This window comes from Mirounga leonina, unplaced genomic scaffold (genome assembly GCF_011800145.1).
Source record: "Mirounga leonina isolate KUSES-001 unplaced genomic scaffold, KU_Mleo_1.0 Mir_114, whole genome shotgun sequence".
Classification (NCBI taxonomy): Eukaryota; Metazoa; Chordata; class Mammalia; order Carnivora; family Phocidae; genus Mirounga; species Mirounga leonina.
Window position 1 is genome coordinate 42246098 of NW_023270265.1, and position 19072 is coordinate 42265169.

The 19072-nt window shown below is 46.3% G+C and overlaps 1 protein-coding gene across 2 annotated transcripts in view; it reads left to right on the forward strand.

Annotated features, from left to right (window-relative positions):
* Positions 1-6696: 6696 nt before the first annotated feature.
* Positions 6697-19072, forward strand: part of GRK5 (G protein-coupled receptor kinase 5) — a 212015-nt gene continuing 199639 nt past the window's right edge. Inside the window, exon 1 of one of the 2 annotated variants that reach the window (XM_035030137.1) lies at positions 6697-6978. In XM_035030137.1, coding sequence (XP_034886028.1) covers positions 6927-6978 — 52 coding nt within the window. In that variant the 5' untranslated portion in view covers positions 6697-6926. The remainder of the gene's footprint in view (positions 6979-19072) is intronic. The other variant, XM_035030135.1, reaches the window with a different exon arrangement.

A 19072-nucleotide genomic window follows, 5' to 3' on the forward strand; every position in this document is an offset into this window, starting at 1 on the left:
CCCAGGATCATGACCTGAGCCGAAGGCAGACGCTTAACAACTGAGCCACCCAGGCGCCCTGGTATTATATTCTGTTTTATGTAATTGTCAAAAAAGCAATCTGTGCAAAGCATTACATCTAAAAAAGAAAAACAACTCTGAATATTTGATAGATTCCATTTAGTATATAACTGACCAGCTGAGACTTCAAGGAGGGAGTGAGTATGCCCTCCTTTTATGGGGTCAATTAAATATTCACATGTCTGCAATGGCTTCTCTTAGGACAGTAAAAGCTTCATATTAATGTCTCGGAGATAATTAGGCCCAGAGTCTCCGGAGCAAGAGAAAGTTGATGTTATTGCAGCATTAAGGTCGAAACTGCTGGAGCCCCTTTCACCGATGAGTCATCTGGTTTAAAGGCTCCTACCATTACATTCAATTCATCTTACCTCCTCCTTCTCTCTCTCTCTCTTTTTTAAGATTTTATTTATTTATTAGAGAGCACGCGTGCACAAGCAGGCAGAGTGTCAGGCAGAGGGAGAAGGTGAAGGAGAAGCAGACTCCCCACTGAGCAGGGAGCCCAATGCAGGGCTGATCCCAGGACCCTGGGATCATGACTGAGCCGAAGGCAGACGCTTAATGACTGAGCCACCCAGGCGCCCGCCTCGTCCTTCTTTCTCTTTAAGAAGCAATTGTACCTTTGCTGTCATGATTGTATCCACGGTTCCACTGTGGGCTTCTGTGCTCAAACAAATGAACCTGGCTTTGGTCATGTCTTTGCCTGATAGATGCTAATCATAAAAAGACCAGAAGTGGGTTTTTTTTTTTTTTTTTTTAATGATGATTTGGATTCTTGTCTTACCTGTATTAACAGAAAATCATTGGCTCTTGAGTAGATTACTAGAAAAAGGCTGTTTTTCTTCCTCCCACTCTGAATTAACTTTTATACTTTTGCTGTGTAATTTCCTTACAATTTAAACATCTTTCCTCCCTCTAAATCTGAATGCTCAGCACTGAACCAACCAACCAAACAAACAAATGCCTAACCTTCTGTGCACCATTTTTGGAGGGAATATCTTGTGTTTCACTCAGTCTGAAAAGTCTGAATTAAAATTGGTCTGCTTCGTTTTCTAAAAACTTGTGTGATCAGTTTGACTACTGGGCTAATTGCAGAAGACTGCTGGATTTGAGGATGGAGAAGGCACAGTCAGACAGCTTGGAAGATCCAGGGACGGAGCCTGCCCGAGTCGTTCTGTGGTGCTGACCTCTGATACAAGGAGGTGAGTCTCCTCCCTTTCCCTTTTAATCTCTGATCTTGCAGGGATGTGGGGATTTTGATAGGTAACTAGAATGGAGTAACTAGTACCCCAGGGGCCTAGGAGGGACTGAGTCACGCCATAGTTGCTCCATGTCAACCAGTATTTGCCATATGCTCACTATGTATAAGGCACGTACTAGGTTCTATAGAGAAGGGAATTGAAAGATGACATAGACAACGTTTCAGGCCTTCAAGTAGGGAAGGCAGACACTTACCTAAATGACTAGCGTCACCATTTACTTACCAGTTGACCTCGGGCAACAGACCTAATTCTTTGAGCCTCAGTTTCTTCTACATACAATGGAGGCAACAACTTTGTGTCTATTCAGGGCACAAGTCGGTCTACTGTGGAGACATTCCTAACTGAACATGGTGCCAAGAGGGGGGCCTTTCCTTCCCACTAAAGACCACGTTAAACTGCTATAGTGCCAGGAGCACAGAGACCACGTGTGGCTGGGACCATCAGCAGATTTTTGCATATTGTCAAGACCTCTTTTCTTTTTTTTTTTTAAAGATTTTATTTATTTATTTGACAGAGACAGAGATAGCGAGAGCAGGAACACAAGCAGCAGGAGTGGGAGAGGGAGAAGCAGGCTTCCCCTCGAGGAGGGAGCCCGATGTGGGACTCTATCCCAGGACCCTGGGATCATGACCTGAGCCGAAGGCAGACGCTTAACGACTGAGCCACCCAGGCACCCAAGAACCTCTTTTCTGAACTTGCATCAGAACCCAAGGGGTGGGTGTTTAGATGTCTCAAGGTCATAGTCATCTGACAACACCAGGGTGAAGCCTCCCAGTAGATTTATGAAGATCAGCTGGTTCATCGTGAAACCAAAGGCTGCTAAGGCCCCACATGTTGCTTGGAGGTCACTTGTTTCCAAACTGTGATATTTCTACTACTACCCCCATTTTACAAATATTATTGATTAGGATGAACAGGCTTTTTTTTTTTTTTTTTTTAAAGATTTTGTTTATTTATTCATAAGAGACAGAGAGAGAGAGGCAGGTTCCCCGCTGAGCGGGGAGCCTGATGCGGGACTCGATCACAGGACCCTGGGATCATGACTTGAGCTGAAGGCAGACGCTTAACCATCTGAGCCACCCAGGCACCCAAACTTTTTTCTTTTTTTAAGTGACTTGACTTTAAAGGAAAATAAGTAAATAGAAGAACGATCAGTGGTCTACAGCATGGCAAAATTTTTAATGTCAAATTTGGTAGGGTGCCTGGGTGGCTCAGTTGGTTAAGCAACTGCCTTCGGCTCAGGTCATGATCCTGGAGTCCCGGGATTGAGTCCCGCATCGGGCTCCCTGCTCGGCGGGGAGTCTGCTTCTCCCTCTGACCCTCCTCCCTCTCATGCTCTCTGTCTCTCATTCTCTCTCTCTCAAATAAATAAATAAAATCTTTAAAAAAAAAAAATTTGGTAACCACTGGGACTATCGATGAAGGGGCTTCTCAGGAGGCAATGTAACTGAAAATATTTCCAATCCCACCTACAGCTCTCATTTCTCCTTTCTTGGAATCTTCTAGGTGCTTGAAATCACTCCTCTTCTTTGTTTCCAAAGTCCTTCTGTATGTATCCAAAATTGTCCTTATTCCATTTCATCTCAGTAGTTTGTCTTCTAGTTTGCTTTCCTTGCCAGTGGCAAGTTCTCCCGGAAAATTGCTGTTGTATTCGCTGTAGTGCTTGGCCCATAGGTAAACTCTGAAGAAGAAAGAATAAACAGGAGAATAAGCACACTGTCTTCAGCTGTTTCCTGATGATTAGAAAGCTGTGTGGCCAGGAAAGGGTTGAAAACTCCAGATCCAGTACTATTCAGAAGGCCAGTTTGATTATTCAGGCAAAAGCAATCCATATATGTGTATATATATATATATATATATTTTTTTTTTTAAGATTTTATTTATTTATTTGAGAGAGAGAATGAGATAGAGAGAGCATGAGAGGGGGGAGGGTCAGAGGGAGGAGCAGACTCCCTGCCGAGCAGGGAGCCCGATGCGGGACTCGATCCCGGGACTCCAGGATCATGACCTGAGCCGAAGGCAGTCGCCTAACCAACTGAGCCACCCAGGTACCCTATATATATATTTTTTAAGATTTTATTTATTTATTTGACAGACAGCGAGAGAGGGAACACAAGCAGGGGGAGTGGGAGAGGGAGAGGGAGAGGGAGAAGCAGGCTTCCTGCTGAGCAGGGAGCCTGATGTGGGGCTCTGTCCCAGGACCCTGGGATCATGACCTGAGCCAAAGGCAGACACTTAACAACTGAGCCACCAGGCACCCCAAAAGCAATCTATATTTTATGACAAAGATAAGTTTGTGACTTTCCTGAATAGTTGATTTCTATTTACAAGAACTCTGACCGAGCAGCTTTATCCACACAATATAGGTGCCAACAGAAGAGTGAGACTCTGTGGTTCTTTTGCATTTTCCCGTTCAGCTGATCCCGAGTGGATCTGGAAGTCAGAATTTGACATATTCCTATCCCTCTCAAACTCACCCACTGTTCCATTTGGATTTGCATTCTTGCCTTCAGCCAGCAAGATTTTCCCACTTACCTATTGATATTTAATAGTCTGCTCTTTCTTGAATCCAACCCATTTCTCTAGAGGACTGCTGTTGTTAATGCAGTTAATTGAAAGGAATGAAGCTATAACGGTGGAATTATAGGAAGCTATAATGGTGTAATGGAAAAACCCCCTTAAGTCTTAATCACTTAGCCAACTGCCTGCTTTGCTTTCTTACAATACAATTTAAGTTCACTCTGGCAGCCAAACAGGACAATTGCAGCCAAGTTCTGCTGGCTAGCCTGAGCTAGCCAGAAATTAAGTGCATAGACTCTGAGTCAGACTGCTAGGTTCAAATCCCACATCTTCTACTTCTTCGTTGTGTGACCTTAGGCAATTTATAAAACCTCTTCTAACCTGGTGACTTTATCTATAAAACAGGGCTATGTATGTTCTCTACCTCATCCGGATGTTGTGTTTGATGAAATAATCCATGTAAAGCACTTAGCACAGGACCTGGCCCTCAGTTGGATCCAGTAAATCTAGCCATTATCATTCCATTCTCCCATTGGAATGTCCTAATTTCCTCAGAGAGGCACAGATACTTGAAATACAACCATTTATTTTGTAGGCAGGATGTATTACCATGTAGCAGAGAAAGTAGATAGGCTTTCACTTGCTGAATGACCATGCAGAACCCACTTAGTCTCTCTGGGTCTGTTTCAGATCTGTAAAATGAGAGGGAACAGGCAGGATTTTCCAGAGTTGCAAACTCAAATGTCTATAGAGGCCAATTAGGTAAAATGAGGCAATCACTGGGGACTTGGGCTGGGTATAAGATCACGGGGGGGGGGGGTTATGGCTAACTGTAGACCTTTCCTATTCAACGTGTGGGCCACTGACCAGCAGGATTGACAGAACCTTGGTGTTTGTTAGAAACAGCAGAATCTCAGGACCCACCTAGTGAAACAGAATCTGCATTTTAACCAGATCCCTAGGTGGTCTCTATGCACATAAAAGTTTGAGAAGGCTGCTGTGGAGCACAGACCATCTAAAGGCATTCAGCTTTAGTTTTGTTTTGCTTTAATGTTAGCTACAGAAACTCTGGGCTACAACAGGCCTCAGGCTACCAGTAAGTGGCAAGTGACCATTGTAGTTGGTGAGCTCTGATGTGCTGCCAGCTCTAGGATTCTCTCTGAGAAATACCCTATCATTATAAGTTAGGGCTCTGGGCATGTGGATAGAGAGCCAAGACTAAGCCTGGGTTGCTTAGGACAATAATTCCTGGAGTGGAAGATTCCTAAAAAGTCATCTGCTCAGCTCCCTGCCTTCTGACGGGCAAACTGATTGTCCCCACTCTGCAGATGAGGAAAGTGAGGCCCAGGGAGACCCACTGACCCAAATCCACACACCAGGAAGTGGTGGTGGTGGTGAGTATATGGCATCATATAGGAACAAGACAGGTCTGTGCTGTTAAAATCTGCGACCATTCTGGTTTCCAAGGCTTCGAAAGTCTATCAATTTCTGTACATTCTCCCATGCGTAGTAATTGTTCTTCGTTTCTCCCAGCACCTCCCTGCCACTTCCTGGCAGCCCTGGGGACAGAAGGTTTCCTCCTTTTTGGCGGAGAAGGCCCAGAGCCGGCTTCTGAACGGATATCCGGCCCGCAGGATGCAGAGGAGGCAAAGGCCTCATTGTTCCTTGGGGCCAGCCACCCCTCCCCCAGGTCGTAGGACTCGCAGACCACGGGTGACCGAGGGCCCATTTCCCAGGAGTGGGACCTTCAAAGAAAGCAAGGAAGAGAGGCAGAGAGTAGGTCTGAAATGTCATGTTCTGAGCATACTGCGGAAAGGCGCTCAGAGCCCAAGATAAATAAACCCGTAATTTGAAAACGTATTTCCAACCCGGGCTCCGCGCGGTTACTCATTACCGCTCTCCACAGCCGACTCGGGCGATTCCGTGTACCTTCTTATAAATCGGAATGTTTGACTGTAATGAGGGTCGTGAATTTACGGGCTCCGCTTGGCGGAAGGCACTTTATTAGCAGAACGAGCCGCTTCCCAAGCCCAGATCCCCCGAGGGCCCGCCAGGCGCGCGGGGGCGGGCCCGAGCCCTGGGGGGCGCGGTCCGCGTGGACTCGCCACCGCGCAGCCACGCCGCGGCCACCAGGGGGCGCGCGGACCGTGCGGCCACCAACGCGGCCACCAGCTCCAGGTCGCCGCCGACTCGCAGACCCCTTCGCGCCCTCGGAGGAAACAAAGTACACCTTTGTCAGCGTCCCGGCGCGTGTGCGTGTGAGACGGCGCACACTGGCCCGCCTCAGCGTGTGCAGCCTGCCGGGCTGACCTTCCTCCCACTCGAGCACGCCCCGAGGGGCGGCCAGGACCCGCACCGGCTCCTGCCGGAACGCGGCGCTTCGCCCGCCGCCGCCGTGGCCTGTGGATTTCGCTTTCCCAGCTCTCGGCAAGGCGGGAAACGGGCCAGAGGGAGCCCGGACCCGGGACTGGGGGCTCCGGCTCGGCCGGGCCGCCTTTGATTCACCCGCTGCCCATCGCAGACCGGCGCCCCTAGGCTCCCCGGGCCGCGCCCGCCTTCAGTCTGGGTGCGAGTCCCGGGGCAGGTTTCCGACTCAGGCAGCCCGCGCGCCTCTCCGGCTCCCGCGCGGCGCGCCCGCAGGACTACAAGTTCCAGCAGGCCCCGCGCCAGGAGCGCCGAGGCAGGAGGCGCGGCCCGCTTGGCGCCTGCGCAGTGCGACCACCCGAGCCTGCTAGTACCACACCCCCGGGAGGGACGGAGGGGAGGCAGAAGCATCCGAGGCATTAAAGCATCCGAGGGAGCCGGAGGGGTGGAGAATGGAGTGACAGAGAAACGCGGAGGGTGGGGGGTGGGGGGGAGACTGTTGAGGGAGGGGGGAGGGGGGACACAGAGGGAGGAAGAAGCGGCGGCGGCGGCTCCTCTTTGCAGAGGGGGAAAACTCCGAGGGATAAGAGCAGGAATCATGCGGTAGGCAAGGCGGGCTGCTCGCTCCCGGCTCCCGGCTCCCGGCTCCGGCAGCAGCAGCGGCAGCACCCCCAGCAGCTGACAGCCCCGCCGGCAGGCTCCCTCGCTGACCGCCGACTGTCAATGGAGCTGGAAAACATCGTGGCCAACACGGTCTTGCTGAAAGCCAGGGAAGGTAAGAGGCAGGGCGGGCGCGTGCCTGGCGTGTTCGCCGCGGGCCGGGGTGCGGGTGTCGGGCGGCGTGTAGGCTGGGGCTGTGCGGGTGCAGGATGCCCGCAGTGAGTTGGTCGCGAGCAGGACACCTCGGAGAGCTGCTCTGCAGACGCTTCAGGGGTCCTGCCCTTGGGCTCAGAGCGTCTGGACTTGGGTAGAGAAGGAGAAACGTCGAGGTTGCAGGGATTAGGATGCTAAAATCTCTCTTAGTTTCCGGCTCTAATCTTACAGACCGTGCCATCTCGGCAGCTGTTGAAAGGTCAGTTGGAAAAGCATTCATTCAGGAAGAGATGGGCAAACATGCAAACAAAATAGCTTTTCGGGTCGGCCCGGGATGGTTCTGTGAGTGTGAATTGGTGTGTGTGTTGGGGCGGGTGTGTGTGTGTGGGGTGTGTGTGTGTGGGGGGGGTGGAATTAGCAGAAGCCAAGTCTTTGCTTGCGCAGGCTGAGTTGATATAGGCTATTGCTGGAAACCATCCGCTGGGAATGTTTCTTAGGGAAATCCCGTCGTGTGGAAGGAAGCCTTTTAAAGGCAAAGTAAGATGTTAAGGAATTAGCCCGTTCATAGAATTACGGGAGATATGGCTGTACAAATCACCTAGAGAATAATTCAGAATTTCAGAGTTGGGTTTTTTCCCTTTGGTGATGGGAGGAAGAGATAACTGAATTGTCTGATCTGGGTTCAGTTAAGAAAAGAAAGGTAAGTGTGCTGGGTGCTTACATGCGTTTTGGGTGCAAATTATTAGATTTCCTGCATTTAGCTGGCAGGAAATATCGTCAAAACGAAGTGGGTAGGAGCCTAAGTCAAAGCTGTAAACACACATTTTGACTCTTCCTTGAGATGAAAAAAGAGAGAGAAAGAAAGAAAAAGAAAAAAGAAAAAGTGGCCCAGAAACTTAAATGCCTCCTAAAATGATTGCGTGCAAACATACATATTTAGGAACACCTGGAATTTATGTAACATCTCTTTTGCCAAGATTTGAGCTCTGGCTTGCAGCCGTTTTACAAAAAGGGGAAGTGGTTTTTCCCTTTCATGGGAGGAGGCTTTGACACCCAAGGTAGAAGGCAGCCTAAGTAAGGTCTTGACTTCAGAGGGCTACTCAGGGAGCAGTCCACGAAAATGCCTTGCCTACTTAATATTTTCATTCACCCACGTTGATGAATGAAGGAAGAATTTTTGGCTAGCAATAAAACGATTCATGTTTAGCCAGCTAATTCCATCACCTTGTGGCTCTGTACACGCTCTGCGGGTTGGTGATGCACAGCCTAGTAACTCAACCCAGCGTTCACGTCTAATTTCGTCGTCACTTGTCGCTCTAAAGCAGCCGCTTGGAAGGTTTGCTTTGAAAACCCCAGCAGAGCTTAAAATATGCAGGTCCGTACCCCCTCCCTTGCTCAGCTTTGGTGTGAACAGATTTGTAGGAGTGGCTGTTACTTGGGGACTTCAGGTTTCTAAGGTTTCTAAGCTTCTTTCTTTCTACCTAACCTGCCATTTTAGCGAACTGGATCAAGGTGGGGACGAGTGGGCTCTCTCCCGGACTGGGCTGTGCGTCCAGGAGGGAAGGACGCGGAGGAAACAGCCCACCCCCTCAAGATCACAGCCTTTTCAACCGCCACCTAGTGGTGGGACATGGTTGTACATCTTAGGGCTTGGGGGCTGGGAAAGTTTTCCACCCTCCCTCCATTCTGAAATTATTTCTTGGGAAATCACTGGATATGATGGTGCTGGAGGCTTTGCAGTTTCACTGGTTACTCCTCTAAGGAGGAATTCTGTTCCTTAGATTCGCTGCTCTACACGTTCGTTCGCCTGGGGCATGCGTTTTTCTTCCTTCAGCTTTTGGTTGCTTCTTTTAAAATGTTTTGCTTGGAGTTGGCAAAGTGTTATCAATTTTCTCTCCCAAATTGGTCTCTCTAGGTTTTTTTTTGCTTTTTTTTCACCGCCTGATATTTTTGTTTGGCAGGTTAACAAATTGTTTTTTTCAGACTTTAGGGACAGAACTGCAGGCTGGAAGCTCCTATGGAATGACCGAATTACAGTGATTAAAAGTGCTGGAGAATGTGCCTTTCACTTCCTTTACCTTTGAAAGTCTTTTCAATTTCTCTTGGAGAGTTTAGGAGTCGTCTCCTGGTGAGAAAATAGCTCTGGACGATGCCTTTGAAATGGAGAGGGCCTTGTCTGTAAGGAAAGGGAGAGATTGACACATGAATGAGAAAAATTAATCACTGACATGGAAACTTCATTTTTTAAATTTGTGTTTCTCCCCGTCTTCCTTTCTTATGTTTAAAGAGAATTCCTGATTTTATGTGCTTCCACTTTCTTCTTATTGGGTTTTTATTAAAGATTTGAGCACCTATATTCTAATTAGTGTGGGAGGTTTTAGAAGTAAAAGCAATTTATTTTTCTCTTCTCAGCTGTCATATTCTTAAAGTCATTCTTTTAAATTAAGGAATTCCCCCCCAAAATCATATTATCCAGATATTCGGAAATGAAAATTTCAGTCAGTTTAGTGAAACATCTAATATAAAATTTATAGTATCCTTAATAATCTGAGTTGTTTAGAATGTTTACAAGCACTTCTTACTTGAAATCTCTTATGAAAGGTCACAGATGAGAAATAATGGGCGTATGTGAAATTTAATTTACTTCACTTAACAAAATACACTGTAAACAATTTAAAATGTGGCTTTCAAGTAAAAGTCACATTTGTCCCAAACAATAGAGAAACAGGCCTTGAAGAAAGACAGACGCACTTTGCAAATGCTGTAAAGGAAATTGTACTTGTCCATGTTGGTGGGTAATTCTGGGGCCTATCTTTCATTATTGTTATGCATTCTTAAAGGCAGATGGCTTCTTAGTTCACTGTAAATTCAGATTCTTACCATAATAAAATATTTATAAAGGGAAAACATGAATGTATCAATAAAGTAGAAAATCTGTAAGTGGATTAGAGTAAAATGAGTCATTATAAGTAATTATAAAACATAGCAAACAAATCGCACCTTTGTGAAAGTTGTTTTATAAGAAAAGATAGATCTGGATAATCTAGGTTCAGAATTTTAAACCACCCAAATGTATCTTGTGGGCTGTTTATTTGTCCTGGTCTCATAAGAAAACATTGACTTGATCACTCTTAGGAACTTTAGATTACTCTCCTAAAAATTAAGGAATAAAAAGTTAAGGAAAAAAAAGAAGTTGAGACTGAATTCATGCTGATTTATGGAAATGAGCTTAGTGATTAAGCATTTAATGAAAAGAGACCCAGACTATCTACATTTTAGAATCTCAGAAAATTGGCAAGCAAGTTGGTGTCGAAATAATAGTGAGAAGGAGTGTTTGCAGAGTGTCTTTTGTGTGTCTCTTTTTGGGTTTATTGTTGCAGTAGAGGTTTTTGTATTTTTCTCATATTCCAGATCTCTTGCCTCACTCTTGAGTGAACCACGGTGAGAAGCAATTTTGCAAGGGCTCACCTTTCTTCACAGGCCAGCCATAGCCATATCTGATCAATAAAGATGACAGAGGGAGTATTGATCACATTTTCCTGAGCATGATCCCAGCAGGAACCCAGAAGTCAGAAACATGATGACTTTGCCATTGGTCACAATTGCCGAGAAGCAGAATATATAGGAACTTTTCTCTCAGATAACTCTGTGGCTTGTTGGCCTGGATCTTCCCGATGATCAAGGTTAGGGGCCTGGGAAAAGGTGAAGTTCTGTGCAGGAAGAGGCTAGGGATGGTAGGAGGAGGGAGGAACCCACATCCAGCCGGTGAGGGGCAGGCTCTGCCAGGACCGACTCAGTATTCCACAGCAGGGCTGAAAGCCCCTGCTCTCTTCCCTCTTTCCCTTGTACCCCTAGTTCTTGAGGATGAAACTGACACGTCAGTATATTTCATTATTAGAACACTGGAATGTCTCTGCAGCTTACAGCCTCCTAACTGCCACCGGCAGGCAGGCATACTTCTTCCTCCCTGGGGCTTCTCCCTTCAATCTAGCTGTGTAGGAGAGCAGCGGGTGTTCACCCCCAGCGGGAAGCTGCCTGGCCTATTAAGTACAATGCCGTTAAATGAAACTGCCTTTTATTTTTCCTAAGTTTCTTTTCAGTACTGATGACTTTGAGATAGAGAAACCAAAAGCATTGTTTTCAGAAGGCCTTGCTCTCTTACAGAAAGATTTCAAGTGATGATTTTAATTAATCCAGCGGCCTGTTTTAAAAATCATCAGATAAATGCCCACGAGACTCTTATCTTTCAGTAGCTTAGCTGCTGCTTATCAGATTCTAAACTGATGGGCCCAAACTCTTCTAGTGCCCAAACTAATCCTTGTTTAAATGATGTCTTCGGAAGCTGTAACTCTTGTAGTGACTTGATAAATGATAGCCTTTGGGTCTGGGGTGAAGACTTCAGTAATGTTTAAGGGGATTCAGGAAAGAGCCCAATATACGACCAAATCCACCTCTACCAAGGGCTATTCAACCCATACCTGGGCACTTCCAGTGTTCTTGGGAAACCATCCAGGACTGTGGGCAATATTTATTTTTATTTTATGTTATTTTTAAATTTTTTTCAGTAGGCTCCACGCCCAGCAGGCAACCCAAAGTGGGGCTTGAACCCACGACCCTGCGATCAAAACCTGAGCTGAGCTCAAGAGTCCGATGCTTAACCGACTGAGCCACCCAGGTGCCCCTATGGGCAATATTTAAAGCTCATATTTGTTGCCAAGATATTTGTGGCTCAAGGTAAAGCATTATAATATCTTTTTTTTTAAAAAGATTTTATTTATTTATTTATTTGACAGAGAGAGAGACAGAGCGAGAGAGGGAACACAAGCAGGGGGAGTGGGAGAGGGAAAAGCAGGCTTCCCGTGGAGCAGGGACCCTGATGCGGGGCTCGATCCCAGGACCCTGGGATCATGACCTGAGCCGAAGGCGGACGCTTAACGACTGAGCCACCCAGGCACCCCTAGACATTTTTTGAAATAAAAACAGTCTTATGGTTACAAAAGGATATTACCACAGTCGACCATGCAACTGAGCAGAAACTTGAGAGCACCATAGACAGTGACCACAAACAGGTGACCCCATAGAAAAGGAAATTAGGAGGAGTGCCTGGGGGGCTCAGTCAGTTAAGCGTCCGACTCTGGTTTCGGCTCAGGTCATGATCCCAGAGTCCTGGGATCAAGCCCCGCATTGGGCTCCCTGGTCAGTGGGGAGTCTGTTTCTCCCTCTCCCTCTTCCGCTTGCTCAGACTCTCTCTCTCTCAATAAATAAATAAAATCTTTAAAAAAATAAAAAAGAAAAGAAAAAGAAAAAGAAGGCAGTTACCTCTGGACTAGACCATACTACCCCCTTCCCCAGTTTCTCATTTAGAGAAAACCATTCTTAAATTGTCTTCTGGGGATTCTAACAGGGTGAAATCATTCATTCATTCAACATCTCGTTGTTGAAGGGCCCTGTGGGAGGATGTCAGCCTTACAGAGATGCTGCTGGAGGTGGGTGGACAGATGGAACTGGGCCTATCATCATCATCATCATCATCATCTCAGGCTTTTAAACTGGTAAATCATATGAGTAGAACTAAATTTTTTCCCCCCAAAGCTGAAGTTGATGGTGGTGTGACCTGCTTAGCGGGGTCACCATATTGACTTTGCTGTCCCTAGGACTTGGAAAATAGCCCGAGGGACCAAAAGGTCGTACTTGAGGGATAAGCCTGAAATGTGGTAGACAACTGCTAATTTTCCAAGACATTGTGTTTTTATGAAGGTCAGCTCCTACAAATGGAAAACACTAAAAACAAGGGCAAGAGAACCATTTGGTTGAGAAATGACGAGATCTAAGAGGAGAACTGGTGTGCCGAGGTGGGTGCCCTCCAGCTGGAACTTTGGAGGTCTTTCGAGGGCAGTGGCCTGGGTGGGGTTGATGGCTGCAGTTTTGGAGTGAAGATGGTGGAGACTGCCTTCCTTTCTGCCTTTGTGTTGTGATTGGTTTGAGCATGTCCTGTGATGCAGCCTTCACCTGGAATGACCTGGAAGGGTTAAAGGTGTCTAGTCCTCTAAATTGGTGTGCTGTCCAACATGGTAGCTACTAGCTGCATGGGCTATTTATATTTTAATGAATTAAAATTAAAAATTCAGTTCCTTAGGCAGGCTAACCACATTTCAAGTGCTCAGTAGCCACACGTGGCTAGTGGCTACCTTGTTGGACTGCGCAGATACTGAACATTCCCAGCATTGCAGAAAGTTCATTTGGACATAGCTGCTCTAGAGTTCTACACATTCATTTGAAGAAGAGGGTGATAACCCCCTAAATTCTGACATGAAAACGGGGGTGGGGGTGGGGCAGGTAAAGGAGGGGGAGAGGGAGAAATGGGGAGGGTGTGGAGAAGAGAGAGGGAAAGAGACAGAGGCAGGGAGGGGAGCTGGGGAATGAGGGATTAAGACTGAATCACTTTGGAGACAAATTTAGTTCAGGGACACTCATAGGTATTGGTGGTGGTGGTGAGCCAGCCATGTTTTTTCTTTTTTTCATATCTTGTTGGGAAGTTTGCCTAGATTGAGCAACTGACTTTCCTGATTCAAATTAAGTGTGTGTTATAGATATAGACAGAGCCCTGTGTAAACTCCTGTTGTGAGGATATTTGAAAACAGTCTTTTTATTAAGAAAAAAACATTGTGCGTACAGGAAATCCACGGAAGGAAGGAAAAAAGCAAAAACAACCCAACTCTTTCTATGGACTTCAGGAAGGTTTTAAAATGAGGGTGAAAACAGGTAAAACAATTTTAAGGCTTTCCATTTCTTCTGAACAGGACAGATTGAAATAAAATCATGAAGAAAGATGTCAAAAACACACCATCTTTGTATCCACTTTAAAATGATTACTCCTTAAAAACTGTTTCCTGTGAGATTTGAAAGATTTCAAGGATAACCCAGTTAGAGCACACTTAGAAAGTGGCATAATCATTTGAAACAATGAAACAGTTAGTTGCTGTTTTTCCCAGTCTGAAGCAAGGAACTCTATTTGAAGTTGTGCCAGAGTCAACTGGTAACATCCTCCTGACAGAAGTCAGTAATAAATTAGGCTAATTTCCATAGGGCCTGCCTGGGCTCTAGGAATTTGTAATCTGTGGAGTGTCAATCTTTTTTTTTTTTAAAGGCAACAATGAAATGAACCTCAAAGGACAACTTCCGGGGAATGTGCAGAAAGCAAAAGAAACTGAGATAAACAGATAAGATGATTCCAGTGTTGTGAAGTGGTGGAGGCCCAGGGGGCAGCCAGTGCCTTGGCTGCCCCCTGAGCCTTCTCAGTTGGTCTACCGGTCTGGTCTCCACTTGGCAGAAGAGAGATTACCCTGGTTTCACAGAGAGGGAGACGGAGATAAAAGGAAGTCACTTGAACTGTGGACTTTCCTGGAGCGACCCTCCAAAGTCCTTTAATGTTCCGAAAGAAATCTTTCTTCTCCCATGTAACGGAAGCTAAAAAACAAACCTATTGCTCAGGGCAGTATGGTTTCTAAATGTAAATGCCCATGAGGTTGCAACTATGGAAGAGAAAGAGGGTCTCTATCACATTTCCTGGGAAAGGGGTATAATGGGAATATAATTGTCCTCACAGATCCTGATTTCAGGTTAATGCCAATTTGAGAGCCATTGGTTGCTGTAATTCTTACTAGGTTGTGAGTGACTACTGATAGGTGAATCCTCACGTTAGGTGTTTCCATTTTATTTTTATTTTTTAAATTTTTTTAAAGATTTTATTTATTTATTTGACAGAGAGAGACACAGTGAGAGAGGGAACACAAGCAGGGTGGGTGGGAGAGGGAGAAGCCGGCCTCCCGTGGAGCAGGGAGCCCGATTCGGGGCTCCATCCCAGGACTCTGGGATCATGACCCGAGCCGAAGGCAGACACTTAACGACTGAGCCACCTAGGCGCCCCAGGTGTTTCCATTTGAAAGTAGAACTGTTGGGGCGCCTAGGTGGTTCAGTCGGTTAAGCGTCCGCCTTTGGCTCAGGTCATGATTCCTGGGTCCTGGGATCAAGCCCTGCATCGGGCTCCCTGCTCAGCAAGGAGTCTGCTTCTCCCTCTCCCTCTGCTCCTCCCCTGCACTTGTACTCATGCTCTTTCTCAAATAAATAAATAAATAAATAAATAAATAAAATCTTAAAAAAAAAAAGTAGGACTGTTTATCAATTCAAATGAATCTGTGATTGGGGAGGGGGGATATATGCATGCACGCATGGTGGCTCTGATCCTTTCTGGAGCCCCATTACTGGTATTCTCCTTCTATCTGCATCCTCTCCCCCATCCCCCACACATACCGACACATCAAAAGAGAAGGTCAGCCTCTTGGCATCTCCTCCTGGCAGGGCTCCGAGAGACTCTTGAGAAGCCACAGAATTGCCCCTGAGGGACAAGGCATTAAACCAGATGGGTGGTGGTGGGGACATGTCGTTGGTGGTAGGCTACTCCCTTTCCTTGGCAGAGCCAATAGATGGGCACTGGGCAGGCCAGTTCCTGCTGGCATCGGCTTAGCACGTGCAGGATGCCTCTGCCCCACGCCTCCCTTCCTTGGATGTTTGCTCCCCCTGGGAGACCCTTGCCCTGAAGGACCTCTGCCTGATGGTACCTTTCGGTGTGTGCTCAGATCGCTGCAGTTTTCTTTACTGAATTAAAAAGAAGCAGGCTAGGGTGGGAGAGGTGGGGGGGGCCCACCAGACTGATTCCTCTGCCAGATTGTAGGGCGTCCCCCCTCCATCCCAGAGAGAGTGTGTGGGGGAAGCTTTTCCCCCAGAAAAGCTTCTCAGCATTAACCCCTTTCCATTTTTCAGTGGTAAGTTTATAAATGTTTGCATTTAGAAGCCATATTAACCCGTGTGTGTGTGTGTGTGTGTGTGTACGTGTTCCATTAATTTAGCAGCTTTACTTTTCAAGGATCTTTGCCAGCTGAGAGAGTCTCTTCTTGGGGGTCCCTGTCAAGCTTGAGGTGCTGGAGAGGAGGCAGCATGATGTCATGGCCTGGTAATGAGGGGACAGGAACTCAAGCCTCTGATCTGCCCCTGCAGAGAGGGTGAACCTCTGAACTTAACCACTTCAGGAAGAGAAGAGGGGTGAAGGACAGAGTTACCCAACTACAGGCTAGAGAGAATCCAGCCAATGTAATTGGTCTGCCTATCTGATAAAAGGTCTTGTGAAACCTCATTTGAAAATGGAATTCCATCTTGGCAAAGGTTTTACACCACTTGTGAAATGAAAACAAGCTGGAGGGGTCAACAAATGGCCTAGGAAAAACAGCTTTATAATGGTTATGCAGAAATGTGCTCTGCTTCATCTTAATGTTGTCTGTTAATGCATTCAGGAAGAGCTTTTGGGGAATGTTCAGATAACCTTGGAAAAGGAAATCCAAGCTCTAGGAAAACTAAGGGGTGGTGTGGGGACAAAGAATTGGGCCCCAGACTTGCCTGGCAAAGGATGTCTCAAGATCCAACTTTTCTCCAGCCTCGTGCTGCTGAGCCTCTAAGTCACAGATTAGGGAGTGTGTCTGTCAGAGGCACGTGTGCTTGGTATGTTCAAGAAACGCTCAACTGATGCTGTAGCAAAGTTACATGGAGGAGAGGGGTAGAGCAGAGAAAGTAAGATCTTCAAGAAATGGCCTTGATGTCACAGTAGATGGTAAATTAGGAAATGGTTCAATGTGGTTAAGAAAGATTAACTAAGGGTATAGGGCAAATTGGAAAATGTTTCCCAAATGTTTGTCTTAACTGTGAAAAATGTCTGGCAAACTCCCCCACCCCCACCCCCAATTTGGAAGTGGTTTGTTTTACTTGTTTTGGAAGAAATAAATATTTGCATTAGACCAAAACATTTGGGGCAAACAGTTCTCCCGAATTCTGAGGCTCTGTGTGGGTTGGAGGAGATGTCTCATGCCGGTAACATCATACCTTTTTTGGCTAAATCGAAGGCACCTTAGGACACAATCTTCACATGTTTTTCACATCACGACTAGAATGAGGCTGAGCAAATGGAAAGAAAATAGGAAACCTAGGAAAGGCTGTTGGCTTGCCATGCGAAGGATGCAATCGTTCTAGAAAAATAACTTTTTTGCTTATGGGCAAAGAGACTGGATCCAATTAAGACAAGGAAAATGTATGTTAACTTGGAGAAGAAAAAATTTCTAAACAGTCAATTCTGTAATTCTCTCTGGAGAGGAAGAAGCCAGCGTGACGGGGCTTTATGGATGATGCCAAACCCTGTGATATATAATAATTAGCAACCACTGGTTATTTAGCCACACACTCAATCTGCAGACCACTAACCATTGCTTGGGATGGAATGCACCGAGCCTAGATATTTGCCCCAGATGTCTTCCCATCAGTAGTATCCAATTAGAGGGATTTTTAAAATTAAAGCTTAATTCTCTATAACATATAACAGAATATAAATTAAAGAAGGACAAACCTGATTTCCTCAGTGGTTCCACGGGTTACGAAGGTGTGGGTTAGTTTCCGGGTATGCTTCACGTCTACTTCTCAGCTTACATTTTGGTAACTGTTGGGGGGCTGATGGTTTTATATTATGGTGCCTGGTATTCTCACTCATCTTTTTGGCAGCTTAAAAACATCTCAGGAATGAACGTGAGGGGCTCAAGGATTTGAGAGTCAGGTTCTTCTTGGGCAAGTGTTTAGAAGTGAACCTGGGTCTGCTCGTAATTCCATTCACCCAGGGTGTGGGCCCTTGTGCTCTGAATATCTGCCTTGATTAGGAGAGCTTGGGGGCGGGGCGGGGCGGGGCGGGGCGGGGGGGGCGCCTGGGTGTCTCAGTCGTTAAGCATCTGACTTTGGCTCAGGTCATGATCTTGGGGGGCCTACTTCTCCCCCTCCCACTCCCCCTGCTTGTGTTCCCCCTCTCCCTGTGTCTCTCTCTGTCAAATAAATGAATAAAATCTTAAAAAAAAAAAAATAGGAGAGCTTAGGGGCTCCATGGAAGCAATATTCGGATGGGACTAACCCTGAATTGGCTTCTGCATCTTGCCCAGTGTTTAGTGCATACTTACTGTGTACTTGGCACCGTGGCAGGTTCTGACAGGAGGAAAGGGTGAACAATGGAGTCTCTCCCATTTTTCTAGAAGAATCACTTAAAAATGATAGTCCTTTGTGCCCATTGTTTTAGTTGATCTTTATAATCCTGTGAGTATGTTTTATTCTCCCCCATTCTTGTAGATGAAGAATTGGAGGCTCAGAGGGGTGAATGACTTACCATAGAGTACTCTGCTAGTTCCAGAGCCTGGACCCCGCACCAAGCCCCGTCTCCATGCCTGACACTCTTTCTGCTCCGTCATAGCTGCCGTCCTCCACAACTTTACCAGCTATTGGGAACATCAGTACTGACATACAGGAGACATTTGAAAAAGAAGCGAGTGTGCAGCTGTGATTCACAACTAAATAGGAGTCATTCTATCTAATTTTTAAGACCAAAAAAAATTTCCCCAGACAGTCTACCTGTTTGCTAAAGAAAATTCAAACAGCAATGCAAAACAGCAAGAAGAAAGCCAAAACCTCTCTCCTCCCAGGTGTCCTGGCTGCCAGTCCTACCCATCAGAGAAAGTTACCGTCTGCATTTAGGGGGTCATTTTTCCAGATCTCTGTATCTATGCATGTGTGAGCATACTTGTCCATTTGACACAAATAACAGACTGTATACATGCTGTTCTGCAACTGTTTTTAGGCAACAATATGGTGTAGGGCTTCCCCATATCTATGTTTCTAGTTTCCCATGAGATGGATGGGTGTTGGGAAAAAACTGTGAAGCACTTTGGAAACTGAGAGAAATGCTGGGTGTCTTCTAGCATAACCCTGAGGGGTTACCCGGTTCCAAAGGGGTCTGTGTTTTTCATTTGTCTTGGCCTGGTTTTTTTTTTAAAGATTTTATTTATTTTTTAAAGATTTTATTTATTTATTTGAGAGAGAGAGAATGAGAGACAGAGAGCACGAGAGGGAAGAGGGTCAGAGGGAGAAGCAGACCCCCCACTGAGCAGGGAGCCCGATGCGGGACTCGATCCCGGGACTCC